At 51.0% G+C, this 19,306-nt stretch overlaps 1 protein-coding gene across 2 annotated transcripts; it reads left to right on the top strand.

Moving 5' to 3' along the window:
* Positions 1-377: 377 nt before the first annotated feature.
* ISYNA1 (inositol-3-phosphate synthase 1) lies at positions 378-18,426 on the top strand. Of its 2 annotated transcripts, none has more exons than XM_083483898.1 (11): positions 378-496; positions 2,205-2,328; positions 3,010-3,171; positions 5,608-5,737; positions 6,302-6,495; positions 8,293-8,442; positions 9,602-9,817; positions 12,875-13,039; positions 13,922-14,035; positions 15,344-15,561; positions 18,046-18,426. In XM_083483898.1, exons 2-11 carry the CDS (start codon positions 2,215-2,217, stop codon positions 18,263-18,265), a joined length of 1,683 nt encoding a protein of 560 aa, XP_083340024.1. In that variant the 5' UTR covers positions 378-496; positions 2,205-2,214; the 3' UTR covers positions 18,266-18,426. The 2 variants fall into 2 exon arrangements, with proteins under 2 accessions (XP_083340024.1, XP_083340023.1); XM_083483897.1 differs by lacking the exon at positions 378-496 and adding an exon at positions 1,708-1,730.
* Positions 18,427-19,306: the final 880 nt, after the last annotated feature.

Below are 19,306 nucleotides of genomic sequence, written 5' to 3' on the forward strand. Positions count from 1 at the left end.
CCATAAGGGAGGAAGGCTAACCCCCCGCATTGCAGAACCTCAGTGGCGTAGCGTGGCTTGTCAGCACCCGGGGCAAGGCAAGTAATTTGCGCCCCCTAACCCGTGGATTTGCGCCCCCTAACCCGTGGATTTGCGCCCCCTAACCCTAACCCCCAGATGTTGCGCCCGGTGCGGCCGGCCCCCCCTGCACCCCCCACGCTACGCCACTGCAGAACCTTCCTGGAGAAGGATGGGGGGTCTCCATCTCAATGCCAAAGGGGGGGTTCAGTGGCAACAGCTCCTCTCCCCAAATAGGGGGCCCCCTTGGAGCACGTGGCTGGCAGGGGTGAGGGGGGTGTCTTGGGCACGGAGTGGATGGAAAATTTTTCCAGAGGGGGCGGAGCCGCGAGTGGGTGGGTGGGGGGGGAGAAGAGGGATAGGCGGGTCCCGGGGAAGAATTAAGGCGCCGCCGGCAGGAGGCTGAGCGCATTGCGCAGAGCGGAGGAGCTTCGGTCAGGTGCGTCCGGGCGCCGGGCTGGGAGATGCGTCAGCCCAACACCGCAGCCCTTTGTCCTTTCTGGAGCCCCCCTCCCTTCGAAGATGGCCCGGGTGGTGGTGGGGGGAAGGTTTGGGCTTGGAAGAAGGGGGTTGGACGCCGGGGACCCCTTGGGCGTCTCCAAGACGCCCGGTTTACCTTTTCCAGGACGCCTGGGTCCTCCTCTCTCTCTCTCTCTCTCTCTCTCTCTCTCTCTCTCTCTCACCTCTGTTCCTCCAGGACGCCTGGGTCCTCTTCCTCTTCCTCCCCGCCCCCACTCCACCTCTGTTCCTCCGGGACGCCTGGGTCCTTTCTCTCTCTCTCTCTCTCCCTTCCTCCTTCCCTTCTTCCAGGACGCATGAGTCCTCTTTCTTTCTTTCTTTCTTTCTTTCTTTCTTTCTTTCTTTCTTTCTTTCTTTTTTTCTCTCTCCCCCACTCCCAGTGGCGTAGCGTGGGGGGTGCAGGGGGGGCCGGACGCAACGTCTGGGGGTTAGGGTTAGGGGGCGCAAATCCACGGTTAGGGGGCGCAAATCCACGGGTTAGGGGGCGCAAATTACTTGCCTTGCCCCGGGTGCTGACAACCCACGCTACGCCACTGCCCACTCCCACCTCTGTTCCTCCAGGACGCGCTCTCTCTCTCTCCCTTCCTCCTTCCCTCCTTCCAGGACGCCTGGGTCCTCTCTCTCCCTCCCTCCCTCCCTCCTTCCAGGACACCTGGGTCATCTTCCTCTTCCTTTTCTTCTCCCCCACCCCTCTCCACCTCTGTTCCTCCAGGACGCCTGGGTCCCCCCACTCTCTTTCTCTCCCTTCCCTCCTTCCAGGACGCCTGGGTCCTCCCTCCCTCCCTCCCTCCCTCCACCTTCGTTCCTCCAGGACGCCTGGGTCCGTCATCTCTCTCTCTCTCTCTCTCTCCCTCCCTCCCTCCCTCCCTCCCTCTCCTTCTCCCTCTCCCTCTCCCCCCCCCCCCACGCCTGGGTCCCTTTTTCCTCCTGCTTTGCAAAGGGAGGCGCTGCGTCCCCCGGGAGGAGAAGCAGAGGTTGAGGGGGCCTTCCTCCATGTTTCAAAGACCTCTTCGCCTTTTCTTTTTCTCCTAAATTGTCTAGATCGGATGAAGAAGGGAGGGGGGGGGGAGTCGGACACCTGGGTCCCCTCCCCCAGCGTTGCCCCTTAGTTAATAATTGGACGGTGCAGTGTGGTTATTATTTCTTACAGCAATGTAAAAATGCAATGTTTAAATCGCGTTAAAACCATTTAGGGTGGGTGGGCCACTAACCTCAACTGGCAGTCTGGAGTTTTTTTGGGGGGAGCGCAGGGATGTTTCTCGGACACCTGGGTCCGCCCCAGCCCCCTTTCCACTCTGTTTTCCTCCCAATGTTTCCCCAAGATTTATTTTCCCTGTCTGAATGCATCCACGCCATAACGATTCCTGGTTCTCTCTTCCTGCCATGCCTCTGTAGGAGTCTCTGTTCAGGCGTCTCCCGCCTTCTGAGCGCTGCGATTGGCTCATTGCCCTTTCACTCCCCCTTTCTGGCACAGAGACTCTGCAGAAACGCCTCTGCCCTTTTCCTTCTTGCATTCCTCTATCCATCCGGAACAGGAACTCGCACAGAGAGACGCATGCCTCACTCTGTGCTTCTGCAAGAGGCATATTGAAGCGGCTACCAGCTATTTCACCCTTTTTCTCCCCCAGGACAAACACCATGACATCCCCGTTTGTGGTCGAGAGCCCAGATGTCAAGTACACCCCAGACTTCATTGAGGCCAGATACAGCTACCCCACAGCTCAAGTCTGCCAGGAAAACGGGGTGACCAAGGTATGGTATTAAATGGGGAGTTGGGGGGCTCAAGATGGGTGAGTTGAATGAAGGAGTAGAGGTGAGGGGGGCGTCAGACGTGCCTTAAACTGGTCCACACCAATTTGAACTATCTGGCAGTGTACAGTGGTACAGTGGTACCTCGAATTAAGTACTTAATTTGTTCCGGAGGTCCGTTCTTAACCTGAAACTGTTCTTAACCCGAAGCACCACTTTAGCTAATAGGGCCTCCCGCTGCCGCCAGAGCACGATTTCTGTTCTCATCCTGAAGCAAAGTTCTTAACCCGAGGTACTATTTCTGGGTTAGTGGAGTCTGTAACCTGAAGCGTATGTAACCCGAGGTACCACTGTATATGGCTGGCGGGCATGCAGCTTCCTTCCTAAGCCTTCGCGGGAGTAGAGCGATCCCCGCAGAGACTTGGGAAAAGGTCAACAAGTGGACAACTCTGGGAAACGGGTGCGGTGGGGGGATCTTTGCACCACGGCGCCAGGTATGCTTAAGACGGCCCTGACACTGTCCCACCATCTCGCCCTCTGTCATCCCCTTCTCCTTGTGCCCTCCATCTTTCCCAGCGTCAGGGTCTTTTCCAGGGAGTCTTCTCTTCTCACAAGGCGGGCAAAGTCTTGGAGCCTCAGCTTCAGGATCTGTCCTGACGTTCTTCTGCATTGTCACTCCCGCAGGTGAAGCCATCCTCTACCGATGTCATTTTCCGCACAGAGAGGCGTGTCCCCAAACTGGGCGTGATGCTCGTCGGCTGGGGCGGGAACAATGGCTCCACGGTGACGGCTGCTGTCTTAGCCAATCGGCTGGGCCTCTCCTGGATGACCAAGACGGGACGGAAGGCGAGTGAAACCGGGGGCAGCTATCGGGCTTTATGTGGGAACGAGGGCTAAAAACAGGAGTAAGGAAAGTTTTGTGCCGGGCCAAGTCCGACTAGCCTTTTGGTAGCAACAAATGTATTTTATCTTTTTTTATATGTGTGTCCATGGTTGTTTTCATTTCTGCTGTTTTCTTGTTTCCTTCACTTCTGTTTTTCCTTTTGTTGTTGTCGTTTGTCTTGTTTACTTGTCAATACCGCAGCGAGTCACTCTGGGAAATTTGTTTGAACTGAGATGCAAACATATTTCCCCCTTTAAATAACGTTTGGGGACGCGGGTGGCGCTGTGGTCTAAACCACAGAGCCTAGGACATGCCGGTCAGAAGGTCGGCAGTTCGAATTCCCGCAACAGGGTGAGCTCCCGTTGCTCGGTCCCTGCCCCTGCCAACCTAGCAGTTCGAAAGCACATCAAAGTGCAAGTAGATAAATAGGTACCACTCTGGCGGGAAGGTAAACGGCATTTCCGTGCGCTGCTCTGGTTTGCCAGAAGCGGCTTAGTCCTGCTGGCCACATGACCCGGAAGCTGTACGCCAGCTCCCTCGGCCAATAAAGTGAGATGAGCACTGCAACCCCAGAGTCGGTCACGACTGGACCTAATGGTCAGGGGTCCCTCTACCTTTTATATGGTTTATCCTGCGCCTTCCATCAAAAGGGCCAGGTTGGTTTTGAGGAGAAAATGTTGGCCGAAATCTGATAATTCCTTTCCACTAATAAAAAGCAACATTCAATCTTTCATCTGGAGGTGAAAATATTGATTTTGGTCCAATCCATTTTCCCCACCCACTTATAATAAAAAGCATTGTTCAGTCTCTGGTTTCTGATCTGTTGCTGTTTTCAGTCTGAAGTAAATCATTCTTAATTTTTTAAAAAAACAAAACAGAAGCAGCTCCATGTTAGGACAACGTTAGGCTACCCAAAATGTCGACCCCAAAAAGTGCATTTCAACTGAGTTTGGCAATTGGTCTGTCTAACCCAGACCAGGGGAACCTTTGATAGAGAGATAAAATCTTTATTTGCTTCAGCCACAGCAATCAAATATAGATCTAGTTGGCTATATAAAATACATTCTGAGAACTTACTATACAAATGAAAGAGTTGATAACTGCCCTTGACCACAAATCTAGCATATGAACGAGTGAGGCTTTCTTTACGTTAACTGGTTAAACTGGTGTTAAACTGGTTGTGGAACCTTTGACTCTCCAGATGTTGTTGTTGTTTAGTCGTGTCCGACTCTTCGTGACCCCCTGAACCAGAGCACGCCAGGCACTCCTGTCTTCCACTGCCTCCCGCAGTTTGGTCAAGCTCATACTGGTCTCTTCGAGAACACTGTCCCACCATCTCGTCCTCTGTCGTCCCCTTCTCCTTGTGCCCTCCATCTTTCCCAACATCAGGGTCTTTTCCAGGGAGTCTTCTCTTCTCATGAGGTGGCCAAAGTCTTGGAGCCTCAGCTTCAGGATCTGTCCTTCCAGTGAGCACTCAGGGCTGATTTCCTTCAGAATGAAGAGGTTGGATCTTCTTGCAGTCCATGGGACTCTCAAGAGTCTCCTCCAGCACCAGAATTCAAAAGCATCCATTCTTCGGCAATCAGCCTTCTTTATGGTCCAGCTTTCACTTCCATACATCACTACTGGGAAAACCAGAGCTTTTACGGACCTTTGTTGGCAAGGTGATGTCTCTACTTTTTAAGATGCTGTCTAGGTTTGTCATTGCTTTTCTCCCAAGAAGCAGGCTTTTTTTAATTTCGTGGCTGCTGTCACCATCTGCAGTGATCATGGAGCCCAAGAAAGTGAAATCTCTCACTGCCTCCATTTCTTCCCCTTCTATTTGCCAGGAGGTGATGGAACCGGTGGCCATGATCTTCGTTTTTTTGATGTTGAGTTTCAAACTATATTTTGCGCTCTCCTCTTTCACCCTCATCAAAAGGTTCTTTAACTCCTCCTCACTTACTGCCATCAATGTTGTGTCATCTGCATATCTGAGGTTGTTGATATTTCTTCCAGCAATCTTAATTCCGGCTGGGAATTCTAGCCCAGCCTTTCACATGATGGATTCTGCATATAAGTTAAATAAGCAGGGAGACAATATACAGCCTTGCCGTATTCTTTTCCCAATTTTGAACCCATCAGTTGTTCCATATCCAGTTCTAACTGTAGCTTCTTGTCCCACATAGAGATTTCTCAGGAGACAGAGGAGGTGATCAGGGACTCCCATTTTGTGAAGAACTTGCCATAGTTTGCTGTGGTCGACACAGTCAAAGGCTTTTGCATAGTCAGTGAAGCAGAAGAAGATGTCTTTCTGGAACTTTGCTGGGTACCTTCCCTGAATGGGGAAGGTTGTGGGCTGAAGCTGTGAGCCGAGATCTCGACGTTTCTAATAAGTCCCCTTCCTTTCTCTCTCCTAGCATGCGAATTATTATGGATCACTCTTGCAAGCGTCCACCGTTTGTCTGGGCAGCGGTCCGACCGGCGACATCTACATCCCTTTCCGGGATCTTCTCCCAATGGTTCACCCCAATGATATCGTCTTTGATGGTAAGTGCTGGGTTCAAATCTCCCCAGACGTAGCCGGGATTTGGCTGTCGGAAACGGCGTCCGGGCGGAAATTGCTTAAATGTTATTTACAGATAAATTAAAGGGTAAAGGGACCCCTGACCATTAGGTCCAGTCGTGTACGACTCTGGGGTTGCGGGGCTCATCTCGTTTTACTGGCCGAGGGAGATGGCGTACAGCTTCCGGGTCATGTGGGCAGCAGGACTAAGCCGCTTCTGGCGAACCAGAGCAGCACACGGAAACACTGTTTACCTTCCTGCCGGAGTGGTACCTATTTATCTACTTGCACTTTGACGTGCTTTCGAACTGCTAGGTTGGCAAGAGCAGGGACTGAGCAACGGGAGCTCACCCCGTCACAGGGATTCGAACCGCCGACCTTCTGATCGGCAAGTCCTAGGCTCTGTGGTTTAACCCACAGCGCCACCCGCGTCCCATGACCCCTGCCTTAGATAGCTCTTTTTTAAAAAAAACGAAAGGTAGTGGGGGGCCCGTATATTCACAGTGTGCCTATTCCTGGGACCGTCTTGTCCTTTTCCCTCCCGCCAGGCTGGGACATCTCTTCCCTGAACCTGGCGGATGCCATGCGCCGGGCGGAAGTCCTCGACTGGGCATTGCAAGAGCAGCTGCGCCCCCACATGGAGGACCTGAAGCCAAGGGCCTCCATTTATATCCCCAAGTTCATCGCGGACAACCAGGAGGAGAGAGCCGACAACGTCCTGACGGGAACCATAGCGCAGCAGGTGGGCGCTTGGGACCAGCGGGCGTGGGGCTCCCAGCTGCTGGCATTGCCCCTTGCGACGGGCTGGATCCAGACCCCCTGGGCTGTTCTGTGTGCAGGATAGCTCTGCAAAGCTCGGGTTTATTACAATGTCCTGGGTTCGATTCCTGGCAGCGTCGCCTGGGAGAGAAACGCTGCCAGTCCGTGTTTGCCAAACTGGGTTAGATGGCCCAGGGGGGTTGACTTGGCCTAAAGCAATGTACTCTGATTTTAAACCAGTCGTGTATTCAGACGCTTGAAGACTTGTCTTAGTTTCTAAGGAAAGAACCACAGCTCGGCTGTTCAACATCCCATAATGCTCCTGGGGAAAGCTCCCTTGTCAGAAACCCTGGATAGCTGCTGCCGGTCAGTGTTGGCCTATGTGGACCAGTTGTCTATAAGAGGCATTTTTTCCCTATATTCCTACTTAAAACGACCCCTTTTATTCAAAACCACAAGAACTGCCATCATAGCTTTTGTTTTAATAACAACAACAACAATAATAATAACAATAATAATAATATTTATACCTCGCCCTCCCCGGCCAAAACCGGGCTCAGATTGGCTAACATCAGATATATAACATCTTACCATAAAATCAAGCAATCAATTAAAATACACCCTGAAATCAGAATCAAAGTGAAATCTAATCAGATGGCAACCCGCAAATTAGGGATGGGGAACTTAGATGCTTAATTTCCTAAAAAAAGGAATGGTCCCATAGGGCAGTAATGGATCACCAGCTTTGCATGTGATCTCCTCAGGTTCAGAAGTACCGCTGGATCCATCCTCTTGCCTGAAATCCCGGCGAGTTGCTGCTGCCAGCCAGTTTAGACAGCACTATTCAGGATTCCCTGGTCCTGAATGGGGTGACTGTGCCCCTGAAGGACCGGGTGCGCAGCCTGGGAGTCATTTTGGACTCACAGCTGTCCATGGAGGCAAAAGTTAATTCTGTGTCCAGGGCGGCTGTCTACCAACTCCACCTGGTACGCAGGATGAGACCCTCCCTGCCCGCAGACCGTCTGGCCAGAGTGGTGCATGCTCTGGTTATCTCCCGCTTGGACTATTGCAATGCGCTCTACGTGGGGCTACCTTTGAAGGTGACCTGGAAACTGCAATTAATCCAGAATGCGGCAGCTAGACTGGTGACTGGGAGCAGCCGCTGGGACCACATAACACCGGTTCTGAGAGATCTGCATTGGCTCCCAGTACGTTTCCGAGCACGATTCAAAGTGTTGGTGCTGACCTTTAAAGCCCTAAACAGCCCAGTATACCTGAAGGAGTGTCTCCACCTCCATCGTTCAGCCCGGACACTGAGATCCAGCGCTGAGGGCCTTCTGGCGGTTCCCTCATTGTGAGAAGTGCGGTTACAGGGAGCCAGGCAGAGGGCCTTCTCGGTAGTGGCGCCCACCCTGTGGAACGCCCTCCCGCCAGATGTGAAGGAAATAAACAACTATCTGACATTCAGAAGACATCTTAAGGCAGCCCTGTTCGGGGAAGTTTTTAATATTTAACGCTGTACTATTTTTAATCACTTGATTGGGTGTTTTATCTTGGTTTTAATAGTCTGTTGTGGGCCGCCCAGAGTGGCTGGGGAAACTCAGCCAGATAGGTGGGGTATACATATATTATTATTATTATTATTATTATTATTATTATTATTATTATTATTAAGCTAGATGGACTTAGCTGCATCCTCAAGGCTCATTCGCCATTTTGGGTTGGGAAATGCCATTGTAGAATACCTGGTCAATCTCCTCCCCTCCTCCCCTTTACTTAGATGGCCCAGATCCGACAAGATATCCGGGACTTCAAGAGTTCCAGCGGGGTAGACAAAGTGATTGTGCTCTGGACGGCCAACACTGAGTGCTTTTGCGATGCCCAGCCCGGTGTGAACGACACAGCCGACAACTTACTCCAAGCCATCGAGGCAAGTTGCCCAAATATCTCCTCTTTAATCTGCACCTCCTCTTTTCCTGAGCCTTTTACTTCAATTGGTTGGTTTTTAAATGAATTGCAGGGTCCTTTTTCTGCAAAGCGAGTTCAAACTTCCCTTGGCTCCCAAATTGAAATTGTTGTTGAGCTCACTCCGTCGCGGGGATTCGAACCGCCGGCCTTCTGATCGGCAAGTCCTAGGCTCTGTGGTTTAACCCACAGTGCCACCCGCGTCCCAAAGACTACCTTAGGTAAAGGTAAAGGGACCCCTGACTATTAGGTCCTGTCGTGACCAACCCTGGGGTTGCGGCGCTCATCTCGCCTTATTGGCCGAGGGAGCCGGCGTACAGTAACGCGCTCCGTTACTTCCGGGTTGCCACGGAGCACAACTCGAACACGCTCAACCCGAAGCGCATTCAACTTGAGGTATGACTGTACAGTGGTACCTCAGGTTACATACGCTTCAGGTTACATACGCTTCAGGTTACAGACTCTGCTAACCCAGAAATAGTGCCTCGGGTTAAGAACTTTGCTTCAGGATGAGAACAGAAATCAGGCTACAGCGGCAGCAGGAGGCCCCATTAGCTAAAGTGGTGCTTCAGGTTAAGAACAGTTTCAGGTTAAGAACGGACCTCCAGAACGAATGCCCGCCAGCCATATACAGTGGTTCCTCGGTTACATACGCTTCAAGTTACAGACTCCGCTAACTCAGAAATAGTGCCTCAGGTTAAGAACTTTGCTTCAGGATGAGAACAGAAATCATGCTCCGGTGGCGCAGTGGCAGCAGGAGGCCCCATTAGCTAAAGTGGTGCTTCAGGTTAAGAACAGTTTCAGGTTAAGAACGGACCTCGAGAACGAATTAAGTACTTAACCCGAGGTACCACTGTAGTTGGAAGGTCTTCCGGGGGGAGGGGGTCATCTAGCCCAACCCCCTGCAATACAGGATTTTTTTGCCCAACCTGAGACTCGAACCCAGAGCCCTGAGATTGAGAGTGAGGGATTTTGCTGTCCGCTGAGAGTTGGGATCTAGAGGCCCTCCCCAGTGAGTTTTTGTGGTTGGGGGGTTGCCTGGATGGGAGAGGTGCTCCCCAAGACACCTTCTGCCTTGCTGCCCATCAAACCACCCCTTTTCTCTTGCTTTTTGGGGGGTCCAGTGCGGACTGGACGTCTCGCCCTCCACCCTCTTTGCCGTCGCCAGCATCTTGGAGGGCTGCAGCTACATCAACGGCTCGCCCCAGAACACCTTCCTGCCGGGGGTCATGCAACTGGCGGTCCAACGCCGCGTCTTCATCGTTGGCGATGACTTCAAGTCCGGTCAGACGAAGATTAAATCGGTCCTGGTGGATTTCCTCATCAGTTCTGGGATTAAGGTGAGCTGCTTAACCCAAAAGGTCTTAAGGAAATTTCCCCAACCATTCTCTTTTTGTTGGGATGCTTGTCTTCTTTCCAATAGGGGGAACTTTGCGAGTACCGTATTTTTCGCACCATAGGGCGCACCGGACCATAGGGCGCACCCAGTTTTTAGGGGGGGAATTCAAGAAAAAAATTCTCCCCCCCCCCAGCCCCAAAGAGCAGCGTACAGGCTGCACACAACCTCTCCCTGCCGGAGGGGTTGCGTGCAGCTATGGAACAAGCCAAGGCAGCGAGCGGGATGGATTCTGCTCGCTGTTTTGGCTTCCCCTTTAGCCCTGTGCAGCCTCTCCTTGGCGGAGGGGTTGCGCAGGGCTTTCCTGGCTTTTCTGGGAGGTGGGGGGATTCCCTCACCTCTCCCAAAAGCCCGCAGAAGCCGTGCAACCCCTTTAAAGAGATTGCGGCTGCTTCTGGCTTTTCTGGGAGGTGGGGGAATTCCCCCACCTCCCGCAAAACCGGCAGAAGCCGCGCGCACTTTAAAAGGGCTGCATGGCTTCTCCTGGCTTTTCTGGGAGGTGGGGGAATCCCCCCACCTCCCGCAAAACCGGCAGAAGCCGCGCGCACTTTAAAAGGGCTGCACGGCTTCTCCTGGCTTTTCTGGGAGGTGGGGGGATTCCCTCACCTCTCCCAAAAGCCCGTAGAAGCCGCACAACCCCTTTAAAGAGATTGCGGCTTCTCCTGGCTTTTCTGGGAGGTGGGAGAAGGGACTGGTGCCGCCAGTCAGTCCCTTCTCCCTCCTGTGGAAAAGCCCGCAAGAGCACACGGAGCTTGTGTGCGGCTCTTGGGGGCTTTTCCTGCCTGCCTCCCCCCTGCATTCGTTCCATAGGACGCACACACATTTTCCCTTGCTTTTTAGGAGGGAAAAGGTGCGTCCTATGGTGCGAAAAATACGGTACCTGGAACTAGCAAAACCGACAGATATACCGTATTTTTCGCTCTATAAGACGCACCAGACCACCAGACGCACCTAGTTTTTGGAGGAGGAAAACAAGGGAAAAAATATTCTGAATCTCAGAAGCCAGAACAGCAAGAGGGATCTCTGCGCAGCGAAAGCAGCAATCCCTCTTGCTGTTCTGGCTTCTGGGATAGCTGCGCAGCCCGCATTCGCTCCATAAGACGCACACACATTTCCCCTTACTTTTTAGGAGGGGAAAAGTGAGTCTTATAGAGCAAAAAATACGCTATTTACAAAACCACAAAAACCTGGTTGTGTTTAGAATAATCTTGTGCATAATATAAAAAGCACAAAGTGAGACATGAAGGAAATCCAAAGGGAAAATATGAAGAACGAACGGATTATAAAAAACGCGTGAGGCAGACGGTGGAAGTCTTTTAAAAAAACAACACTTTTTAAGGTAGATAAGGACAAGATGAAATTATGCAATTGAATATAAATATAGATGGGAAACGGCTATGTATAGTGAATGCTTATCTACTTTTAAAAAAATTCACCTATGATCTTTTTCTTTTACTCCTTTATTTTTTCTTTGTTCCCTTTTTTCTTTTTTCTGATATCTTGTCTTTCATTTCACTCCTTTATTATGAACAGCATTTTATAGAGGTATAAATAACTGTAAATATGAAAAGAGGCAAAGTATTCTCTAATTTTTTCCCCTTGGTTATATGTATTTTCTTTTTCCTTTGTATTTTCTTTTGTTGTAAATATGTATCTTTTCTAATTTGTACTTAATAAAAAAAAGAATGTCCTAAGGAAACGTCGAAACCATCCCTAGCGCCACCTGCTATTGCCTCTGGACCCTTCTGTCGCTGGCGTGTCGCCCCCAAAACGTTGCCCAGAAGTGACTCTTGATACAGAAACGAGAGCAGTAGGGAGATCTGCCCACAGGAGTCTCTGCTGACCCCTAGCTTGACCCTTGGGGCAGCCAAACCGGCTCAACTGGTTCCAAACTGGAGTGCTTAACTGCCTCTCGAACCAGGAGAAGGCAGCTGTTAGGTGTCTGCTTTGCAACAGTCCCACTTTGCGATTTAATCGAGCTGTTCCCTGAGGCCTAGCAGCTTTGTGTGGTTTTAGTAATACAAATAGTAATAATTTTAAATGCCGCCCAGCGGACTGCCCTAGTCACTCTGGGCGGATGGCAGCAAAATATTAAAAACGTGATAAAACATCAATGGTTAAAAACTTGCCTAAACAGGGCTGCCTTCGGGTGTCTTCTAAAAGTCAGATAGTTGTTTATTTCCTTGACATCTGCTGGGTGGGCGTTCCACAGGGCGGGTGCCACCACCGAGAAGGCCCTCTGCCTGGTTCCCTGCAACCTCGCTTCTCGCAGGGAGGGAACTGCCAGAAGGCCCTCGTAGCTGGAGCTCAGTGTCCGGGCTGGACGGTAGGGGTGGAGACGCTCCTTCAGGGATACTGGGCCGTTTAGGGCTTTCAAGGTCAGCACCGACACTTTGAATTGTGCTCGGAAACGTACTGGGAGCAAGTGTAGGTCTTTCAGGACCGGTGTTATGTGGTCTCAGGGGCCGCTCCCAGTCCCCAGTCTAGCTGCCGCATTTTGGATTAGTTGTAGTTTCTGGGTCACCTTCCAAGGTAGCCCCACATAGAGCGCATTGCAGTAGTCCAAGCGGGAGATAACTAGAGCATGCACCACTCTGGCGAGACAGTCCACGGGCTGGTAGGGTCTCAGCCTGTATACCATACTGGGAGCCAGTGAAGGTCTTTTAGGACAGGTGCTATATGATCCCAGTCACAAGTCTGGATTAGCTGCCTTTTCCAAGTCGCCTTCAAAGTGAGCCCCACGTGGAGCGCATAGCAGTAGTCCAAGCGGGAGATAACCAGAGCATGTACCACTCTGGCGAGACAGTCTGCAGGCAGGGAGAGTCTCCGATGGAGCTAGTGGACGCAGAATGGACCTGCACCTCCATGGACAGCTGTGAGTCCAAAATGGCTCCCAGGCTGCGCACCTGGTCCTTTAGGGGCACGGTTACCCTGTTTGGGACCAGGGAGTCCCGCAAGCCAAGCCTCTCGTTGCTGCCCCCCTCTTTCTCTTGGGTTCCAGCCCGTCTCCATCGTCAGCTACAACCACCTTGGCAACAACGATGGGAAGAATCTTTCTGCCCCCGCTCAGTTTCGCTCCAAGGAGATTTCGAAGAGCAACGTCGTGGACGACATGGTACAGTCGAATCCCATCCTCTATGGGCCCGGCGAGCGCCCAGACCACTGTGTGAGTAGGGGCAGAGGGTGGTCAACATTTGCCCTGTGCCTTCCTGCACCTGGCTAGGGCAAGGCTTGCCTGGATGTGGTGAGGAAAATAATAATAATAATGATGATAATAATTTATTATTTATACCCCACCCATCTGGCTGAGTTTCCCCAGCCACTCTGGGCAGCTCCCAATCGAGTGTTAAAAACAATACAGCATTAAATATTAAAAACTTCCCCAAACAGGGCTGCCTTCAGGTGTCTTTTAAAGATAGGATAGCTGCTTATTTCTTTCACATCTGATGGGAGGGTGTTGCACATGGCGGGTGCCACCACCGAGAAGGCCCTCTGCCTGGTTCGCTGTAACTTGGCTTCTTGCAATGAGGGAACCGCCAGAAGGCCCTCGGAGCTGGACCTCAGTGTCCGGGCTGAACGATGGGGGTGGAGACGCTCCTTCAGGTATACTGGGCCGTTTAGGGCTGTCAAGGTGAGCACCAACACTTTGAATTGTGCTCGGAACTGTACTGGGAGCCAATGAAGATCTCTCAGGACCGGTGTTATGTGGTCCCGGCGACCAGTCTGGCAGCCGCATTCTGGATTAATTGCAGTTTCCGGGTCACCTTCAAAGGTAGCCCCACGTAGAGCGCATTGCAGTAGTCCAAGCGGGAGATAACCAGAGCATGCACCCCTCTGGCCAGACAGTCTGCGGGCAGGGAGGGTCTCATCCTGCGTACCAGGTGGAGCTGGTAGACAGCCGCCCTGGACACAGAATTAACTTTTGCCTCCATGGACAGCTGTGAGTCCAAAATGACTCCCAGGCTGCGCACCTGGTCCTTCAGGGGCACAGTCACATTGTTGCCCCTGTTTCCTCACCAGTGCCCATTCCACTCCTCTCCCCGGACAGGTGGTGATCAAGTATGTCCCCTACGTCGGCGACAGCAAGCGGGCTCTGGACGAATACACCTCCGAGATTGCAATGGGCGGCACGAGCACCATAGTCATTCACAACGTCTGCGAGGTGCGTGAGGAATGGCGCCGGGAGCGGATGAGGAAGTGGGGAGTGTTGTTCCCTACTCCCAAGTCCCCATTTGGACGAAGAGAGCTAGGAAATGTGTGGCTAAGGTTCGCCGGCTATGAAGGACTTGCTCGTAAATTTTCTTGACAGCTGCACGAATTACCGTATTTTTCGCTCTATAAGACGCACCAGACCACAAGACGCACCTAGTTTTTGGAGGAGGGAAACAAGAAAAAAGATATTCTGAATCTCAGAAGCCAGAACAGCAAGAGGGATCGCTGCGCAGTGAAAGCAGCAATCCCTCTTGCTGTTCTGGCTTCTGGGATAGCTGCGCAGCCTGCATTCGCTCCATAAGACGTGCAAACATTTCCCCTTACTTTTTAGGAGGGGAAAAGTGAGTCTTATAGAGCAAAAAATACGGTATTATATCTAGGAAGCGGAAGGGGCAAGCAAAATATGAAGGAGGAATGGTATATATAGAGGTGTGGGCTACAGTATTGATGATAACATGTGCCGTTAAGGCAGCCTTTTTCAACCTGTGGGTCCCCAGATGTTGTTGGACTACAACTCCCATCCTCCCTGAGCTACGGGCCTTGGTAGCTAGGGGTGATGGGAGTTGTAGTTCAACAACATCTGGGGACCCACAGGCTGAGAAAAGCTGCGTTAAGGCAAGGCGGGAAATACACAGGGTAAATGATTTGGAGGAGATGTGGAAGGTGTTTGTGGAATTTGTACTGTTAAAACGGAAAGGGGTCAAACCATTGCAAGAGGTGTTGAAATTTTGGGAGGTTGGATAGTTACAATGGAATGGTATTTATTTATGATTATTACTTTGTCAAAATAGGGACCCGGGTGGCGCTGTGGGTTAAACCACAGAGCCTAGGACTTGCTGATCAGAAGGTCGGCTCGGTCCCAGCTCCTGCCAACCTAGCAGTTCGAAAGCACGTCAGAGTGCAAGTAGATAAATAGGTACCACTTCAGTGGGAAGGTAAACGGCATTTCCATGCACTGCTCTGGTTTGCCAGAAGTGGCTTAGTCCTGCTGGCCACATGACCCGGAAGCTGTACGCTTGCTCCCTCGGCCAGTAAAGCGAGATGAGTGCCGCAACCCCAGAGTCGGTCAGGACTGGACCTAATGGTCAGGGGTCCCTTTACCTTTACCTTATTTTGTCAAAGTAATAAAATATTGGGGGGAGGGGAGAGATAATGAGCGGCTATTTTCAAGCTGGGGAGACAGGTGCGAATTATCGCATCTGAGGGGGACGGTTTGGAACAACATGGCAAATCCTTCCTGCTGCCCCCATGTCTGTAGGATTCCTTACTGGCCAGCCCTATAATATTGGATTTGGTGATCCTGGCTGAGCTCTGCGAACGGATCCGAGTGACCATCGAGGGCGACTCAGAGCCTGAGCCGCTTCACAGCATCTTGTCTCTCCTGGGTTTCCTCTGCAAGGCTCCCCTCGTCCCTGAAGGAGCGCCGGTGGTCAACGCTTTCTTTCGCCAAAGGGCCGCCATCGAGAACCTGTTCAGGTAATCGCAGGGAACTTGGTCCTCCTTCTGAGGAGACCCACCGAACTGAGCAGGCGTAACTAACTTGGATCCGTTCATTTTCAGGGGGTATGCTCTGAGAGGGACGCGGTTTGGTCTAATGTATCGGGACGTGGCTTTAAGTAACCATAGCAAGCTAGCTATCTTCCTATATACATATAAACGTAAGCGTGTCGTCACGCTGCAGTCTGCATAGCTGCCAATGGAAGTGTGTGCATTTGTGCACATAAACACACACACACATATACTGTGGACCATGGTTTGTTTTTGCCCCCTCCCAAAAACGTTTTGTTGTGTTTCAAAGCACACACACACGCAATTTGCCATTTTGAGATCCTTTTCCAGCTTTAAACATATTGTTACTGACCTCTCCTTTGAGTCCTCCACCGTGAAGCCTTTTATATATATAATAAACTAATTTTTATTATTTTTAAAGCTTGGAAAACGAATAAGGGGGCTAAGGGAGCTGGGCATGTTTAGCCTGGAGAAGAGGAGGTTAAGGGGTGATATGATAGCCATGTTCAAATATATAAAAGGATGTCACATAGAGGAGGGAGAAAGGTTGTTTTCTGCTGCTCCAGAGAAGCGGACACGGAGCAATGGATCCAAACGACAAGAAAGAAGATTCTACCTAAACATTAGGAAGAACTTCCTGACAGTAAGAGCTGTTTGACAGTGGAATTTGCTGCCAAGGAGTGTGGTGGAGTCTCCTACTTTGGAGGTCTTTAAGCAGAGGCTTGACAACCATATGTCAGGAGTGCTCTGATGGTGTTTCCTGCTTGGCAGGGGGTTGGACTCGATGGCCCTTGTGGTCTCTTCCAACTCTATGATTCTATGAATATACAGGGTGACCCAGGCCTAAGAGTCCACATCACCGAGGCAGTGCTGACAGAATAGCCCATAGAACAGAGCTTTAGAACAGAGACCCGGTTTCAGTATCACAAAGGCCTCTAATTCCTTTTCCTTCCTTCCAATTACATCTTCCGGGGGCTTAGCCCCCAAACCCCTTGGGTGTGTCTGAGGCTATTCCAGGTTACTCCAGGTGCAAACCAGCCCCAAATCTGGACCTTTAAAATAAACAAGCCTCCCAAATATTATATTTATATACCACCCATCTGACAGGGTTTCCCAAGCCACTCTGGGCGGCTGCCGACAAAATAACTGAAAACGCAACAGAACATCAACCGTTAAAAAAACTTCCCTGAAAAGGTCTGCCCGTTTTGGCGATGCTCTGGTAACCATGGAAACCTCCTCCCTGTATCTTTTAACTCTCACCCCCCCCAAAGGGATGAGTTGCACCAGTAACCATGGCAACCCTGGGCCTTAACTCTCATTGATTGGGGTCTCCATGGTAACCCTGTGTGTTGCTCCCCATGGGGTGTTGTTGTTTAGTCGTGTCCGCCTCTTCGTGACCCCCTGGACCAGAGCACGCCAGGCACTCCTGTCTTCCACTGCCTCCCGCAGTTTGGTCAAACTCATGCTGGTAGCTTCGAAGACACTGTCCCACCATCTCGTCCTCTGTCGTCCCCTTCTCCTTGTGCCCTCCATCTTTCCCAACATTGCTATTTATTTTGCATTTTTGTGGCTCTTTTTTGTTTTGGTTTTGGGACTGCGTGGAACAGTTCGGCTACCGATTGATTGTGTGACTGCAGTACATTGATTGTTGCTTTCATTTTATGGATCAGTGGTCTCGTTAGATAGTAAAATTCATGTCAAATTGCTGTTTTAGGGGTTGTTTTTAAAAGTCTGGAATGGATTAATCTGTTGTTATTGTTATTATTATTATTATTATTATTATTATTATTATTATTATACAGTGGTACCTCGGGTTAAGTACTTAATTCGTTCTGGAGGTCCGTTCTTAACCTGAAACTGTTCTTAACCTGAAGCACCACTTTAGCTAATGGGGCCTCCCGCTGCCGCCACGCCTCCGGAGCACGATTTCTGTTCTCATCCTGAAGCAAAGTTCTTAACCTGAAGCACCATTTCTGGGTTAGCGGAGTCTGTAACCTGAAGCGTATGTAGCCTGAAGCATATGTAACCTGAAGCGTATGTAACCCGAGGTACCACTGTTGTAGTAGTAGTAGTAGTAGTAGTAGTAATAATAATAATAATAATAATAATAATAATAATAATAATAATAATAATAATAATAATTTATTTATATCCCATCCTCCCCAGCGGCTAGCAACAATAAAAGTAACACAGCATTCTAAAACCAATTCATTCTAAAATCAGCTCAAAATCAAATTAATGGCAACCATTGGGCTAGAGTTCTATGAGGATTTTGCATTGCTTTCTATGGGAAAGCACGCCTTGGTTTTGGAACGGTCTTCCGGAACGGGTTAAGTTTGAGAACCAAGGTACCGCTGTAAATGAGTTCAGGATTAGGGGAAACAACTTTCATTTATCTCCTTGCACAGAAGATGCTCCGAGTGCTTAACTCGGATTTTTCTTGCCCTACAGAGCCTGCGTGGGTCTCCCCCCACAAAACCACATGCAACTGGAGTACAAGACCCGGAGGACGTGGCCCTGTGCCAAGCAGGCCCCCCCGACGCCTGAACCCCCAGCAGCTCGGCCGGCCGCCCCCAAGAAGGCCGCCTCTCACCTGAACGGATTTCTGCGGTCGGCAGAGAGCAACGGGCACCAGCCTCCCGCAAACCACCTCCTCGGTTTGCAAAACTAGGCTGGCACACCGAATCGTGGCCAGGCCACACCGCTTGGTTATTTTTTTTTGCGGGGGGGGGGGGGAGTGGGAACGATCCTTCAATTTCCAACAAAAATTCAGAAGCTGCGGGTGTTTCGGGTTGTTTGTTTTTTAGTTCGAAACAATAAACACTTAGCTAACAGTCGTTCTGGTAGTTTTTGTGTGAAGGGTTTGCTGGAATAATAATAATCATATTAGGGTAAAGGGGACCCCTGGCCATTAGGTCCGGTCGTGACCGACTCTGGGGTTGTGGCGCTCATCTCGCTTTTTTGGCTGAGGGAGCCGGCGTACAGCTTTCGGGTCATGTGGCCAGCAGGACTGAGCCGCTTCTGGCGAACCAGAGCAGCGCACGGAAACGCCGTTTACCTTCCCGCCGGAGCGGTACCTATATATCTCCTTGCATTTTGACATGCTTTCGAACTGCTAGGTTGGCAGGAGCAGGGACCGTGCAATGGGAGCTCACCCCGTCGTGGGGATTCGAACCACCGGCCTTCTGATCGGCAAGTCCTAGGCTCTGTGGTTTAACCCACAGCGCCACCCTCTTTAATTCCCCAACACCCCCCTTGCCAAACTGGCTGTGTTTCAACGAATAAAGGAGGGCAGAAATTGCGCAGTTTGTGGGTCCGTCTGCAGGGTCCGTCCCTGTGTGAGGTTGATGATGCGGAGCGTATGAGCACTGCAGCCTTAGCTTATTTTTTTAAGCAGAGGGCAATAGTTTAGCGGCAGAGGCTGAAGTTCTGTAGCTCAGCAGTCAGAGCAGCTGCTTGGGCTTGCAGAAGGTCTCCGGTTCAATCCCCAACGGCACCTTCGGGTAGGGGAACAGCTCCTGTCTGAGAGCTGCTGGCAGTCAGCACAGGTGGACTGGGTGCAAGGCAGCTTCCGGAGTTTAAATCTGCATTTTACGTGGGATTATGAGGACTAGCGCCTTCCTATGTCTTTACAGTAGGGGTCATAGCTGAGCGGAGCATCACGTGCCCTGCCTGCGCAAGGCCCTAGCTTGCTGGCAGTCGCCGTGGAACT

This window comes from Podarcis liolepis (genome assembly GCF_965112155.1).
Source record: "Podarcis liolepis genome assembly, chromosome: 18".
Taxonomy (NCBI): domain Eukaryota; kingdom Metazoa; phylum Chordata; class Lepidosauria; order Squamata; family Lacertidae; genus Podarcis; species Podarcis liolepis.